The sequence below is a fragment of the Capsicum annuum genome, chromosome 11 (genome assembly GCF_002878395.1).
Source record: "Capsicum annuum cultivar UCD-10X-F1 chromosome 11, UCD10Xv1.1, whole genome shotgun sequence".
Lineage (NCBI taxonomy): Eukaryota > Viridiplantae > Streptophyta > Magnoliopsida > Solanales > Solanaceae > Capsicum > Capsicum annuum.
The window spans coordinates 488,245-503,977 of NC_061121.1; the positions used below are offsets into that span (position 1 = coordinate 488,245).

The 15,733-nt window shown below is 32.8% G+C and overlaps 2 protein-coding genes and 1 long non-coding RNA gene across 4 annotated transcripts; 1 reads left to right on the top strand and 2 right to left on the bottom strand.

Moving 5' to 3' along the window:
* The first annotated feature begins 509 nt into the window (after positions 1 to 509).
* Positions 510 to 3,177, top strand: LOC107856438. Its single transcript, XR_001670556.2, has 2 exons — positions 510 to 965; positions 2,896 to 3,177. It is a non-coding gene; the product is annotated as an uncharacterized LOC107856438 (long non-coding RNA).
* A 7,219-nt stretch (positions 3,178 to 10,396) lies between these two features.
* LOC107856450 (probable aquaporin NIP-type) lies at positions 10,397 to 13,637 on the bottom strand. Of its 2 annotated transcripts, none has more exons than XM_047399275.1 (5): positions 13,500 to 13,637; positions 12,672 to 12,893; positions 11,561 to 11,758; positions 11,411 to 11,472; positions 10,397 to 10,826 (listed from the first exon to the last, which is right to left on the bottom strand). In XM_047399275.1, the coding sequence occupies exons 1-5, from the start codon at positions 13,500 to 13,502 to the stop codon at positions 10,610 to 10,612; spliced, it is 702 nt and encodes a 233-aa protein (XP_047255231.1). In that variant the 5' UTR covers positions 13,503 to 13,637; the 3' UTR covers positions 10,397 to 10,609. The 2 variants fall into 2 exon arrangements, with proteins under 2 accessions (XP_047255231.1, XP_016556947.1); XM_016701461.2 differs by lacking the exon at positions 13,500 to 13,637 and adding an exon at positions 12,979 to 13,484.
* Positions 13,501 to 15,733, bottom strand: LOC107856449 (putative late blight resistance protein homolog R1B-16; the record flags this gene model as incomplete). The annotated part of the gene is given in 3 exon segments (XM_016701460.2): positions 13,501 to 13,636; positions 13,846 to 15,204; positions 15,295 to 15,733. Coding segments are annotated over 3 exon segments (1,809 nt in total), but the record flags the coding sequence as incomplete, so codon positions are not given.

A 15,733-nucleotide genomic window follows, 5' to 3' on the forward strand; every position in this document is an offset into this window, starting at 1 on the left:
GTATTTTTGAACATTTTTCTTGCATCAAACAGATTTCTAACATGTCACATTCATAATGCATAAATTATTTTTATCTTTTAGCATCATTTTTTATAATTTTTTAAATCAAATATGACATTTTACATGATTTTATTAATAAATTACCTTTTCACGTAATTGTGCACACTCACATTGTTTTTCTACATTGCCTAGTTTTTTATTATTTAGTACTATTTGTTTATTTATTTATTTATTTATTATTATTATTATTTGTTATTTATTATTTATTATTATTTTTTATTATTATCCTTATTATATTATATCTATTGTTATTTCAATGACAACCAATTATAATTACTTTATCCAATTTATTCACTTTTATTCAATTTCTTACAATCTTAGACTATTTTATTCAATCTATTACATATTCAGCCAATTGACATTCAGTCATGTCAATTTTAACCTAATCACTTGGTCTATTACAATTGTAGCCAAAATTGGGACTCAATTCAGAATTTTTTATTCAATTTTTAATCAAAATCTCAGCCTTTAATCACAGCCGTTGATCAAAGATGAACTAACGACTGAGATCGAAAGAAGCATTCATTCCTTTTAAAAAAACAAATAAACCAAAACCCTAACCCTAAATTCATTTCATAAGCTTCCACCACCACTCTCTCTACCTTCTCTTTCTCTCTCAAAACCTCTTCCGCCGCCAACTCTCTCCGATCCCCCTCCCCGTCGCCGCTCTGCCACCAACGATGGTAGCAACACTGCCTCCCTCCGTTCGCCCCTCCGACGGAACCAGCCGCTGCCATCAACGCCTAACACTGGCGCCGTCCCCCTCGCGTCCTCCTTCTCCTTGTTCATCATCCCTCCTCCGGCGCCGTCCTCTCCAACGAAACCAGCGAACTAGCGCCGTCCTCCACCGCCGAAACAGCCATCGCTTTGCCATAAAACGATGGGTTCTCAAGAACCCATCCTAGGTTTGATTCCATATTTTATTTTTTCTCTCCTAACGTGACAGATTTATGTGATTAGAAGTTAATTTGATTAAGTATGTTGATAAAATCTTGTGTGCTTTAGTTTGATTAATTATCTATGCTGTTATGCATGAGAATTCTCCAATTTTATTGTATTATTGGGGATTTCTTTTTGTATTTTTGAAATTGTTATATGTGTGTATGTTTTGACGTAGTTCATATATAAATTAAACTAGTAAGGTATTTGACTGTGTCTGCTCCTTATCGACAGTACTAGAAAGGAGAACAAAATTCTAACTAGAAAGGAGGTGTAGGTATGAAGTCTGGGACTAATTATGAATAGTTGTAAATTGATTTTTTTGGTGTTATTAGTTGATTTTAGTTAATTGGTTCCTGGACCACCAGTTTAGGGCACAAAGCAACATACAACTTTTATTATTTTTTCTACCACTTGCCTAATCGTTCAAATTATCTTTTTTGATTGACAAGGATTATACAAAATTGTAGCCATGTGTTATGTTATTATAATTTTATTTTAAATTCTATATATTGTTACTTTAAAAAAGAAAAAAAAAAGACTATCAAGTCATTCACGGAATATTTATGGGTAAAATTCTTTAAAATGTTAAATTTCTAGTTTTGAAAATAAGACAGGTTCTAAGTTGATTGAAATAGAGATATGATTGGGGATTTAGAAAAGCTTGAGCAAGAACAATTCCATCTAGGGATCTGATTGGAACTATTCTGAAATAACTATTTAAAAATAGTTAGTGTAGTGACTTGAAATGTGTACTAGTGACTTGAAAATGGCTAAGTATACTGACTTGAAAATGTGAATTAGTTAATTGAAAATAGTTAAGTGTAGTGACTTCAAATGCTAGTACATGACTTGAAAATGGTTAAGTGTAGGGATTTTAAAGGAATTTTTTTTTGTTTTAAGGTACTTGAAATGTGGACTTGTATTTTGAATTTAGTTAAGTGTGGTCACTTGAGAAGTGAATAAGTACTTGAAAATGTTTAAGTGTAGCTTGTTGAAATGTGGACTTGTGTTTTGAATTTAGTTAAGTGTGGTCACTTGAGAAGTGAGTTGGTGACTTGAAAATGCATAAGTGTAGGTACTTGAAACATGGACTTGTGTTTTGAATTTAGTTAAGTTTGGTCATTTGTGAAGTGAATAGTCACTTGGAATGTTTAGATGTAGTTACTTGAATTATGAACTTGTGTTTTGAATATAGTTAAGTGTGGTCACTTGAGAAGTGAGTTAGTGACTTGAAATTGCACAAGTGTAGATACTTGAAACGTAGACTTGTGTTTTCAATTTAGTTAAGTTTGGTCACTTGTGAAGTGAATTAGTGACTTGGAATGTTTAGATGTAGTTACTTGAATTATGAACTTGTGTTTTGAATATAATTAAGTGTGGTCACTTGAGAAGTGCATTAGATAGTTGAAAATATTTTAAGTGTAGTTACTTGAAAGGTGGACTTGTGTTTTGAATTTAGTTAAGTGTGGTCATTTGAGAAGTGAATAAGTACTTGAAAATGTTTAAGTGTAGGTAGTTGAAATGTTGATTTGTGTATTGAATTTAGTTAAGTGTGGTCACTTGAGAAGTGAGTGTAGTCACTTGAGAATTGCATTAGTGAGTCGTAAATGTTTAAGTGTAGTTACTGGAAAGGTGGAATAGTGACTTTTGTTTTGAATTTAGGTACTTGAAATGTGAACTTGCGTTTTGATTTTAGTAAAGTGTGGTCACTTGAGAAGTAAATTTGTGACTTCAAAATGTTTTTAAGTGTAGGTACGTTTTTTTCATTTTGAATTAAGTTTAGTTTAGTAACTTGTGAAGTGAATTAGTTACTTAAAAATGTTTAGGTGTAGGTATTTGAAATGTGAACTTTTGTGACTTGAACTAATCACTTGAATTTGATTGATTGTGTAGATGAAATCTGATTATAGCTGGATATATCAACGAAATATCGATAATAGAATGGATGAGGCTGAGAATGAAGTTGCGGATAATGAATTGTCGTTTTTAGTATTTTGTATGTTTTATAGTTTGGATTTGGAACCTCGATAAATTTTGTAAATAATGTTTGTATTCTTATGGTGATTGGTTGATTGTATATTAAATAATTGGTGGGATGTATTGTAGATAATAATCAATGTTTGTAAATGATTGTGGTCGGCTATATTGTAAATAATTTGATTTTTAATTTTTGTATTTTAAAAAATTTCAATATTTTTTTTTACAAAATTATCAAATAAACCGACCACATGTGGTAGCTTTTTTTAAAATTTTCAATATTTTATTTACAAATTATCAAAAAAATCGACCACATGTGGTAGCTTTTTAAAAAAAATTTGATTTTATTTTTACAAAATTATCAAAAAAACCAACCACATGTGGTAGCTTTTTTAAAAAAAATTAATTAAAAAATATTTATAAAACCGACCACAAGTGGCCGGTTTTTATTTATTTTTTTAATTTTTTTTATAAACTGACCACTTGTGGTTGATTTTTATAAAATTAATTATTTAATTTTAAAATAAAACCGACCAGTGGTCGGTTTATTTTGAATTTTTTAATTCTTAAAATCATTTTTTCTATTTTAATAAAATAATAATGAATTTAAATTATTTTTTTTTAAAAAAACCGATCACTTGTGGTTGGTTTTTAAAAAGCCAACATAGGTTTTCCGACCACATATTTTGGTCGGTTTTGTGATCGGTTTTTGGAAAAAATCGACCACACGTGGTCGATTTTGATGGTCGATTTTCTCCTTTTTTCTAGTAGTGGCAAGTGTTACTGTTGATTTGATCAACAATGTCCATGATCACATCTGTTTGGACAGCTTCAACTTCTTTTTTCTCAATAATTGCAGCTGCTTCTTCATTCTCACCTTCTTTTTTTTCAGCATGTGCATCAACTGTTGCTTCTTCAGTTTCCTTTTCTTCCACACCTTCTTTTCTTACTTCACCTGCAGCAGCTGTTTCTTCCTCAACTTTAGTAGCTGTTTCTTCCTCAGCTTCTTCTTTTCGTTCACCTGCTACTTCTTGCTCAACTTCTTCTTTGTCAGCTTTGTCATCTTCTTCTTCAACAGTTTTTCCTTTTTCCGCGCCTCCTTGTTCATCTGCTGCCGCTTCTTCTTCTTCTTCTTCTTCTTCTTCTTCTGCTGCTGCTGCTGCTGCTGCTACTTTTCCATCTTCTTCTTGGCTCTTATCTTCTTCACCATCCTTCTTTTCTTCTTTTTCCTCTTCTGCCACAACAACGGCCAACTCATCCATTTTGCTCTTTTTTTCTCCTTCTTCATTCCTCTCCGATTCATGCACATGCACTATTTCATAATATTATAAAGTGTTACTGATATTTAAAGCTGAATATTCATTAACAACATCAATTAATGAGTGAAGTTACCTCATCATTTTCCTTTTTCTTCATTCTTTTCTCTTTGATATAGGCAGCAATATCCAACACCGCTTCCTCGAGCGCAGCCACACGCTTATGAAGATCCCCGGGGAATGAGGTTCCCACTGCATCTTTGGAGGTGCTCGGAGAATCATCATCACCAATGCGTACTCCAACGGGGTTACTACCCAAATCTCCGTCATCATCACTGTCCTCATTTGAAGTGAGGACAGTCACCCCTTCTAACTCTTTCTTCAAGCCATCGAGGATGTTATTCTTCACCTCGTCCGTATATGACTCAAACGTAATCATGTAATCCATCTTCGTCTCACGAACAGTAGGGATGATGTACGGGTGGATGTTCTACCAAATATCAATTAACAATTACATAACATTCGATAAAACGGTACTATTATTGCATTGTAGAAAATAAGTTCATACCTCGGTAACTTTTCCTTTATACTTGAATGGGTCGCCTTCGATTATCTTGTCACTTTTTGAAGTGTGCCATCTGAGGATGCGGGGGATGGGTAAGGGGCTCATCCATTGATTTTCCAGCAAATTCTCCAAGATGAGGAAAGACCTCATAGATCCAAATCTGTAAGCAGTACAACAGTGAAAAAAATAACTGAGTCTATGACATAGTATAAATAAAATGATAATCTACGATAAACGCACTAAAGGGTTTATGGTAGATACCATGAATGCCCAGGGAAATTCGAATAGAGCATAGGATGCCTTTTGCTTCTCATCAAATACTCCCTTCTGCTTCTTCAGGTCACTTTTCTTCTCCAGATAGTCCATGGTCAGTTGAAATGTCTCTTTCCTCCATGAATACTTCTCGAAGAAACTCAAAGAGTCAACCATTCTAATCAGTTTTGTGTCGACAACCTTCATCGAATCTTTCGCAAGCAACATGGTGTGCAAGAACCACAGTAGACAAAACTTGAACTTCTGGTCCTCGTTCAGCTTATTCCCTCTGATCAGGTGTAACAAGTTGGCCGCCGTGATGTTTTTATTTTTTGTCACCTTAAAATAAAAATTGTCCCCCTTTGCTAACACCTTTTTCATTTTTGATTCACTGGGGTATGATGAGCAGTTCAGCCCCGTGATCAAACAAAACTCTTTCAAACCAAAACAGGCAGGCTTGTTGTTAACGCAGAACCGCATCTCATGACGCATCTTATCGTTCTTAACGCGTCGCAACAACAAATAATGGACCAACTGCCCATTGAACTTGAGATGTTCCGGCAGGTTTCTCAGGTGTCCAAAACAGGACCGCTTGAATCTTTTCTTCAATTCTTGGTCGACAAGAATTTGCTTAAATTCTCGATAAGTAGCTATTCTTGATCTGACCGATATCTTTTTCGAAAAAGATCCGACCTCGTCAATTATCGTTCGAAGATCATACCGCTCCACGAAAATGCACCTTGAAAGATATGGCACGGACAACGAATCATTATCCCCATCATCACTATTACTCCCACTTCTCTCGCACTCTTCACTGTCACCACTGACACTCCGCTTAGTAATATCTTCACTAGAATCGACGTAGTCGCTTATCTCCTTTAACTCTGAATCTGATTCGGACACCAACTCTTCAATTTTCTTTCTTTTTGACACTTTTTCAACTGCCGCAGCTCTTCTTTTTCTACTACTACCAATGGTATCGTCTTTCTGTTTAGGAATAACATTTTTTCTACCCATTTTCAACACAGTCTACACCTAAAAAATAAATCTCTCATTTTCAGTTCATAGACCACAAGTCTATCAACAAAAATAACTCAATGATCAAATGAACCCCCCCACCCCCCCTAAAAAAAAATAAAAATAAAAATAAATTAACAAACACCCCACCATTAAACAGTTCACTACACAAACATACAATAATTGAACCAAAATCGAAGATGTAAAATATCAAAACACAATAATTGCTAAAAATGAAACTAGTGCACCTAATCAAACTAATTAGCTATTAATATTTCAATTTTCACTATTTCAGCAATCATGTTTTAAAAGAATTTCATACGTCTGAAAATTGAAATATATCTAGGGCATTCTCATTTCATAGACCACGGGTCCACGAATAGACCGCAGGTCTACGGACAGAAACAGGACGCTGTTCAAATCAAAATGTCAAAATAACTCTTCAAACAACAATTATACCACCATTCAACACTTTGTTGCTAAAAAAAAATACGATTAAATCAAAACACCAAATTTGAAAAAAAAAAAATCCTACATCACTACCAATCGATTAGCAAAAAGAAAAACCATTTAAATGGATCTAGAAATGATCAAAAATCGATTTTAACTAACCTTGTGAAGCAACAACGCCCCCTTAGCAGCTGCAGACGAAGAACGTACGAAAATGACGTTTTTGGGAGAAGTTGTTTGAAAGCGGGAGTTGGGATTTGAAGAGGAGAGAGAGAGCGTTTTTTTTTTTTTTTGGATATTGGAATAAGTGAAGGGGGTTAGGTGTATTATATTAAATTTGTAAAGTTGTATAAATGATGAATTGGTCTCTTGACCCACGTGTGGGCCCCACTTTTTCCACTTTTTATATCCTAAACCTAAAAAATAAATCAAAAAGAATTAAGTGGGTATTTGACAAAATAATTTTGCAAACGTTCTTCTTTGCCAATTATTCCCAAATAACTATGTATTTAGTGAATGGAAGTCACTTATGTCAAGAGAGATCAAATATACTAGTCATTAAAATTAATTAAACAGCACTAGCTAGATTAATATGCTTGTAAGCCCTACAAATAACTATATCACATATATGCTTGTAAGCCCTACAAATAACTACAAATAATATGCTTGTATGTATTTAGTGAATGGCCACTTAAGACAAGATCTAATTGAGTAATTAAAATAATTCAAATAGAAGAGTTAGACATATTATTTCACATATACATTAATTCTCTTATATTCTACTACTATGCTCCCTAAATGAAGACTATTAAACTAAAGTTCAATCTTTCTAAAAAGAAACTTTTAGTCAAGTTCTATTTCCAAAGTATAGATTGCATCATTATTTTATAAACTGATATATATATATATATATATATATATATATATATATATATTTGTAAAATCTAAAAACAAACACTATTTATTTTGGTTTGTTTCAAGCATCATCATTTTGTTATATTTAGCCCAAACATCATATTATTTTGTTATTGTGTGATCACACAAAGAACAAGATCTAAAAGAAGACAAAACAAATTGGATTATTATTATTATTACATTCATCATAGATAGTTTTTATTGAAGTGTGTACATGCATGTGCTTAGCTTGTCTCAATAGAACAGACATGCATGCACGTTGTGGAGGTACATTTATTTTCACAAGTTATATGTGTATACATCAAAAATTTATGAATATATATGTACGTACTAACATGCTTAAATTAAAATCACACGAAGTGAAACATTCATATATAATCAATTTTAACTTGTTCAAAATTGGATCTGATAGTATATAAGAAAAGTCTCTCTATAGTGATTTGTCTCCAAAAAAAAGTAAGACATAAGTTTTGTGTATATATTCTACCTTTTTTAGATCTTACTTATGCGAGACTATACTGATCAATATGTTGTTGTCATTCGCTAGTCTACCTCTACGATGTGGTCCATAATTAAATACAAAATGTGGCGCGGAATTTGGATTTCAAGTCAATTGAGATTTTTTTTTTAATCCACTCTATTTATATTAAGAGAAATTAATTTTCAAAAACAAACTAAACTACAAGTCTTCCTCGTGCCAAATAATTTTGCCCATGGTATATTATCTAGGAAAAAAACTTTTAAAAGTTGAATTATGAAAGCTCAATTCTCCATTTTTAGTTGCCCCAAGCTAATAAAAAGCTGAAAAAATAAATAGGAAAACAAAAAGGGTCAATAAAAACGGTTTTTTTCATTTTATGGATAAGAAATAAACGAGTGACATAATTAGAGGGGTATATATATAGTTGGCATAGCTGTCTCCTAATTTTTTTTAGACATTTGGAATTATATATATAAAAAAAAAGAAAAAATTAAATTTGAATAAATATACAAGATATGTATTTGCCTTGATTTCTTTTTTTTTTTTTTTTGCTTTTTGGTTTCTTGCTTTTTGTAGTCTTGTGTTAAGAAATTTTAGGAAATACAAAGGATGTCGTCTAATCCTCAATTGCAAAAGTATTATTAAAAATAATCTCTTTTAAAATGTGTTATGCTTGACCTCATTTATTACATAATAATTTTCAAAAAAATAATTAAATTATAGCAAGTGGAATTTAACCAGGAACGAAATTACTTTTGTTTAAAGAAAGTCTACCGATCCTTCTGTCGGAATATTATCCTATATAGGTTGGTTAATTTTTAAAATTTGTATATATGATGTAAATGTGGAATATATCATTTTTTTTTAATTTCGACACTAATATCATAATGAAGATGCTGATTATGCTATTTAACTATTTAATTTGCAAGGTTTGAGCCTTCTAAGTTGCAATAAAATCAACCCTTGAATTGGCCATAATTCCCAAATGTTTATTTGCTGCAAAATAATGGACCAAACGTACCATGTAAAAAGACATATATATCATAGTCATATTATTCTCTGCATTAAAACTATAATCAATTGTCCACTCTAAGAATACATTTGTTCTTGTGAACCAAAAGATAAGTTTTTTGAAATGACTGAAAAATGAAGAGATAATATTAACAAAAATAAAAAGCAGTTTCAAGAAGGAGAAGGGAAACATCTACAAGAAAATAAAATAATAAATGAAACCATATAATAAGTTTTAAATAAATAAAATGGTTTAGGAAATTAGCCCCACCCCCATGTGACCTTGTGTCCTGACTTACTAGAGTCCAAAAAATCCTCCACAATTTTGGTGAATACATCATTTTCCTATGGAAAAATAGAAAAGAACACACACACACCAAAAAAAAAAATTAAATGGAAACATAAAGTTGTAAAAAGGAAAAAAAGAGACCATGTGTTAGCTGCCAATATTATCTCAAATAAAAATTAAATGTAAGTGGACTTTTCACGTCGGTGCATGGAAATTGCATGGATGGAGACACATGAGTGCTTGACTTGGTTCATAGTTTTTTTTTTTTGGCTTAATATATGAACACATGATAAAATATTTTTATTAAATATTATATATATATATATATATATATATATATATATATATATATTCAAAGTTTGATTATTATTTTTTTGCTTTAAGGGGTCGATCATTACGTAAATAAATTAAATATTTATATATATAACCTTATAATACACATCAGACTCAATAAGCGATAAAAGTGCAAGCATATTCTGATTGAGATTGATATGTATAACTTAAAAATAAGAATTAAAAGTAACTAACAAAAATAATTTATCGTCTATTCAGGTATTTAATTAGACCAAATCCTAAAAATTAAAGGGTGAGGTATTTTCGTTTTTGGGAAGTCTTATATGAAAGAGGAGATAGAAAGTCATTTCAATTTTTAATTTAAGGGTGAGAAGATATATGGGGGTCATGCATGTGAAAGTTAAACAAAAATCATGTGACTCCATGTGTTTTAACTCCATCTGAAATATGCATGAACTTCGTGGAACATGATCATATTCAGAGACAAAAGCTACACAACTGTTTACTTATTATCTTTTTTTTTTTTGTAAACTATATAGAGCTTTTTATGATGTCGATCGAGAATGCTGAGATTAAATTTCATGTTACAACAAAAACTAACTTTTTGAAATTTATAAAAAGAACCTTCGATGGAGGGAGGTTGATAGCTGGAAAATAATGAAATTCACAACGTAACAATTCTTAATTTGAATGAATTCAAGAGAACGAAGAAAAAGTTGAAACGATTCGCTCTTGAAATATATCATAAAATAAGAGTTTTTTCTCTTCAATAATCACGAGTTTTTCTCCATTCCTTTCGTACGTCATCGTCAAATGTATGGACTATAATAAACATATGTTCCCCTAACTTTAAAAAAGAAAGTAAATAAATAAGTAAAGAAAAATAATGCACAAAAGAGAATTTAGTACTATTTCAGTGGCAGACGACTATACAAAAAAACAACTTCGCATAATAATAACACTTCAAAATTGTCACTACTTCACTGAATTTACTAAAGTGATAAATTTTATTTTTCTTATCAAGCCACTAGTGGCTTTATTTTATGTTAAGCCACTGGGCTCAGAGAAAAAAAAAACTAATTAATTAACCAAATTTTTAATTAAGCATGGCTTCTTGACATACTTTTGAGGAATGTTGAACTTTTAGTGAGTTCTCTAAGTGGTTTTTCTGTAAATCTAATAAGGTTATAAGTGAAAGCACCAGCTATAGTACCCAATATAGGCCCAACTATGTAAACCCAAAGCCCACTATATTGATGCATCACTATTGCTGGCCCAATACTCCTTGCTGGATTCATTGATGCTCCTGATACTGGCCTGCAAACAATTTTGAACTTGGTTAGTTTGACGGTTCGAGTCATGCTGGAGGGGAAGTGGAAGCACTATCAATCCTCCTGGAGTGTGGGGTAGGATGGGAGAAAACATATTTGTATTGGTTTAGTACTCTTCTTTTTTTTTTTGCTTATGTAAAATTCACTGGCTCGATTAATTCAAATTCATGCGAAGCAAGAATTTCTCTTTATCTCAAAGCTCTCGAATTCGAAATCACTAATTAAGGGGGTAGAATCTCATTATATCACTACTCTTGTAGGTGGTATTGCCTATCGACTTACTCTTATATCATGTCTTGGTACAACTTATACCTGATAAATGAATGTTTCTGCCAGGTTAAAAATAGATAGATAGAAAAGGGCGGTCCGGTAAGTATTCCATGCTCATGCAGAGTACGTACGGGAAGGATGGCATCCCGAGGGGATTTGACATATCTATAGCTGATTTCACAGCTCGAACCTGTAACTTATTGATCACACAAAGTCGTAGTGTGTGTGTGTATATATATATATATATATAACATAATGTGAAAGAAAATTCTTTTAGGAGAAGCAAATAGTTGGAATTACCCTGCAATTAGAACATTTAGGAGTATTGTCATTCCAATAGCAATTCCTGCAAGCTCTCCAATCTGTTCAAAACTAAAATATCAAAATTTAAAATATATACTGAGACAAACATACAGTAATATTTATAAAGTAGTAAGAAAATTTACTTACTGATCTATTGTCAGTGGCAACACCAGAAATGACAAACATCAGTAGGTAAGAAATGATGAATTCAAGAATCAAAGATTGAACATTTGATCCAACTGGTGTTGTTCCAAAAAATGCCTGTGTTTTCAAATCAAACAACAGATACAAAGTTCCACTTCCAAGAATTGACCCAATCAGTTGTGCTATTATGTATAATGGTACCTTCATTAGATGCAACAAACAAAATTTAGAGCCTATTTGTGTTAGATGATTAAAAGTAGTTGATAAGCATCAAGTGCTGCAAAATATTTTTACGTGCATGTGTTGAAACTGATTTTATAAATAGATACGTGTCTGGATACAAGTGCTCAAGCTAATAAGAGGTTACGATTTGGTAAAAGTGTGCGTAAAATAACGAAAATATCCTTGAGACTTTTTGTTATAAAGATAATCTAAAAAAAAAATTATATAAAAACACTACCTCAAAATGATCTTTACGGACAATAACTTAACGGCAATAGCTTAATTACCGCTAAATATATTTTTTTAGAGGCATTTACTAGTGACAATTACATTTTAACTCTCTTTATAAATGTCCCTAAAGCCTATAGCGATATTGGATGCAATGACAATCAACTAATGCCGGTAAAAATTTTAGCGCTCTTTGTTAAAATGCATATTTATTGCCGCTAAAGGTTGTTTTTGGTTTTGTGAAGAACGAATGACAGAAATACAATTGGAGAATAGTTAAAAAGAAAAGACCGTTTTAGGAGGGTATTTCGGAGATTGCAAACGATATTATTGATAAAACAAGTAAAAAGTTTGGTCAAACCAAAAATGCTTGTAAGTTATTAATGACCAACTTATGATTTTTGGCTGACAAGTACTTTTGTGTTTCTCAGACGTGTAAATAAGCCAAAGAAATGCTCATAAAGCTAGTTTGCCGAGCCTATACACTTAGCCAAATACCCCATTAACGAAAAAAGTACCACGACAATAAAATCTATGATGTAGTACCAAGTCAGTTAAGATCGACTATATGAATCATCGTCAGTATCCCATTACACCTCATTAGACACGTCGCGTGATGATCTATATATAATAAGGGAGGGAAAGATGAATGAATGAAACAAACCTGTTTAAAGGGGAAATGCCTAAAAATGGCAAAGGCAATAGTAACAGCAGGATTGAAATGTGCACCAGAAATGTGACCAACAGAATAAACCATCACCATAACAATTAAACCCCATGCTACACATATTCCTGGAAATGTTACTGAACCATATGTTTTATTCACTGCTACTGCACCACATCCTACAAATATCAAGAAGTACGTACCAATCGCCTCCGCTATCACCTATAACAAGAACAAAATTGTATGTATTTAAGATTTTTTTTTGTTTTCGTCGCAATGAGTAAGATATACATAGTAATTTACAGACCTTTTGAATGATAATGACAACATTAGGTGAAGTGCAAAGGCCTGAATCTTCTTCATTAGCATGTTGTGTATAACCTGGACCATTTCCTTCTTCTATTGCTTTTATGTCTTTTGTTGACATTCCAATTGATAATTGTTTTTATTTTTTTTTGAAGTTTGTTAAGAGAAAAAGTACAGTAGAAATAGGCCTGAATACATATATATATATATGGTTAAGGATTGTTGGTTTAGCTATTTTTCAGATTGGTGAATGGATAGTTTGTTTTATTGGTGAAATCAGGTCTCTCAACATAAATACAAAGGAGTTACTTTCAGGACCAATAATTGTTATTCTATGTTAAACATTTATTTCCTAAATAGACAAATAGATATAAGAAAAAAATATTTAGACATATTAGGGGTCTGGTACTATAACCTTGAATACAAATCTGAATAAAGGGATGCTCGATGCACTAAAGCTCCCGCTATGCATGGGGTTCCGGGAAGAGCCTTATCACAAGGGTTTATTGCATGCAGCCTTACCATGCATTTCTGCGAGAGGTTGTTTCCACGTCTTGAACCTCTCACCTCCCCAGAATTGTTGTTAGGATTAAAGATTCCGAAGACCAACAGATTTTCCTACTTTCAGAAAAGCAGGAGGTGTTGTGATCATCCTGTCTCTGCATTAAAACCATATGAGAAAATTTTGTTAGCACTAAATATATTGTTTACAGTTCCATCGTCCAACCCTTTTTTTTTACAAAACTGTTCTTCTAATATGTATTATATATAGGTTAAAGTAAACAAGCGTTGAAAGAAGATAGTGAACACCACATGGACATATTAATTAAGAACTCGCTATTAAAACGAAGATGGAATTTGAACATACCTATGATTCGAACTTGAAGCTCGTAATTTCCCCAGCTTTCTTGCTCTTCTTGAATCTTCTTTGCACTGCTGACGGCTGTAGAGCTGCATTTTTCTATCTGGATTAATTTTAGTGTCGTTATTTCTCCGATATCCTGAGGAATCTCTTCCAGCTGAAACAGCCCATATAGGATTAGTTTCTCAAGCATTGGAAAGTTATCATTTACTGCTGTCCACCTTTCCAGCTCTCCAATTATAATTTGCAGATATTTTAATTTGTGAAACACAACGTCTTCAGTTGGTCTCCATTCTGTTCCATCGAATGCATAATATATTTTGAGCATCTCAAGATTGCGTAAATTAGCCAGCACAGCCATATCTTCCCACAGGTTACGAGTCCAAGCTAACCTCAACTGCTTGAGATTAGTTGGGAAAATATCGCTTGAGAGAGTGATCGGAATTTGAAGTGTTTGTATGGCTAGTGTCTCCAGTTCCGTTGCCTGTAAAAGAATTAGAGAATCGCGAACAACAAGCATATCGTCATGCTTAATATCTACAATCTTTAGCTTTCTTAGATTGGGAGTTCTTCTTAGGATTTCTGCCAAAAAAGGAGAGAAACTAAGGGCAAGAGTCTGCAAGTTATTGAGAAACAAAGGTTGTTCTCGATGACTTTCTGCCTCAAGAGGATCGGACAAATGTATATTCCTTCCGATATCTAAATGTCTTATCTCCGACATTGTCCACATCTCTAGTGGGAGATGCAAATCTCTCCTTGTAGAATTACGAAGAATTAAGGTCTGTAAATTCCACAGTTTAGCTAGTGAAGGAGCTCCGTCAATATTTGCAGCAACATATCTCAAATGTACAAGTTTAGATATCACCCAAGAGAAATTGGAATTGATTGAAAATACATCCAACACCTTAAGCAGTTTGAACTGTGAAACAAATTGTGGCATTAGATATACTTGAAAAGAATTGCCTGTAAAAATCAAGCTGTGGATTGTATTAGTTGTAATACCACTCCAATGCTTAGGAACATATAAATGCTTCCAATGTGTAACAAGTGAAAGCATCACTCTCCGTGGATAAATATTTATGCCTTCTGAGAAAGTGTAGTCATTATCATTCAGTACATGCATAAAATTCTCAAATTGAGCTTCTCTTATGCACAATTGTCGAAGAAGATCGTGAATTTTGCAAGTTTTCATCCTTCCAGCAGGCTTTCGTGTACCAGCCAAAATTAGACTTCTATCAATTAACTCATCTAAGTACTCCTCCGCCACCACTTCTAACCTTTTATTGCTTCTTCCCTTTACGAATAGCTCAGCAATCCATAGCTTAATCAACTTCGAAACACTAATCTCTATATCTTCAGGAAAACCTACAACATAGAGAAAACAAGGCTTCAAATGTTGGGGCAAGTAACTGTAGCTCAACGAAAGAATTGATTGGCACTGTTCAGAAACCGTACCAAAGAATGAGTTCATATTTTCCTCAACTTTCTTCCAATTACTATGGGTCGGGTCCATCTTGCAAAGAAGTCCAGCAATGACAACAATCGAGAGAGGTAGTCCTCGACATTGTTGTATGATATGCTTCCCTATTTTTATTAGTTGTGGAGGGCATGGATCTGTCTTGAACAGTCTTCCAGTAAATAGATTCCAACTATCATCTAAACTAAGAAAAGACATACCATGAGGAGGAGAATCAGGACTTGCATAATCAGCTACATAGTTGAGGCGAGTAGTCAATAGAATTCGACTTTTGTTGTTGTCATTTGGAAATATTCTTCGCATTTGGTCCCAATCCTGAGTACTCCAAATATCATCTATCACAACTAGAAATCTCTTACCTTTTAGACCTCTGTATGCAACCTCTATTAGTTGATCATTGCTCATTTTTTGATTGTT

Coding starts and splice junctions, on each gene's coding strand:
- LOC107856450 (XM_016701461.2), bottom strand. CDS start 13,098: ATGTCAACAAAAGACATAAAAGCAATAGAAGAAGGAAATGGTCCAGGT. Junction 12,894..12,978: donor TTGTCATTATCATTCAAAAG/GTCTGTAAATTA, acceptor TTCTTGTTATAG/GTGATAGCGGAGGCGATTGG. Junction 10,827..11,410: donor CTAAATGTTCTAATTGCAGG/GTAATTCCAACT, acceptor AATTGTTTGCAG/GCCAGTATCAGGAGCATCAA.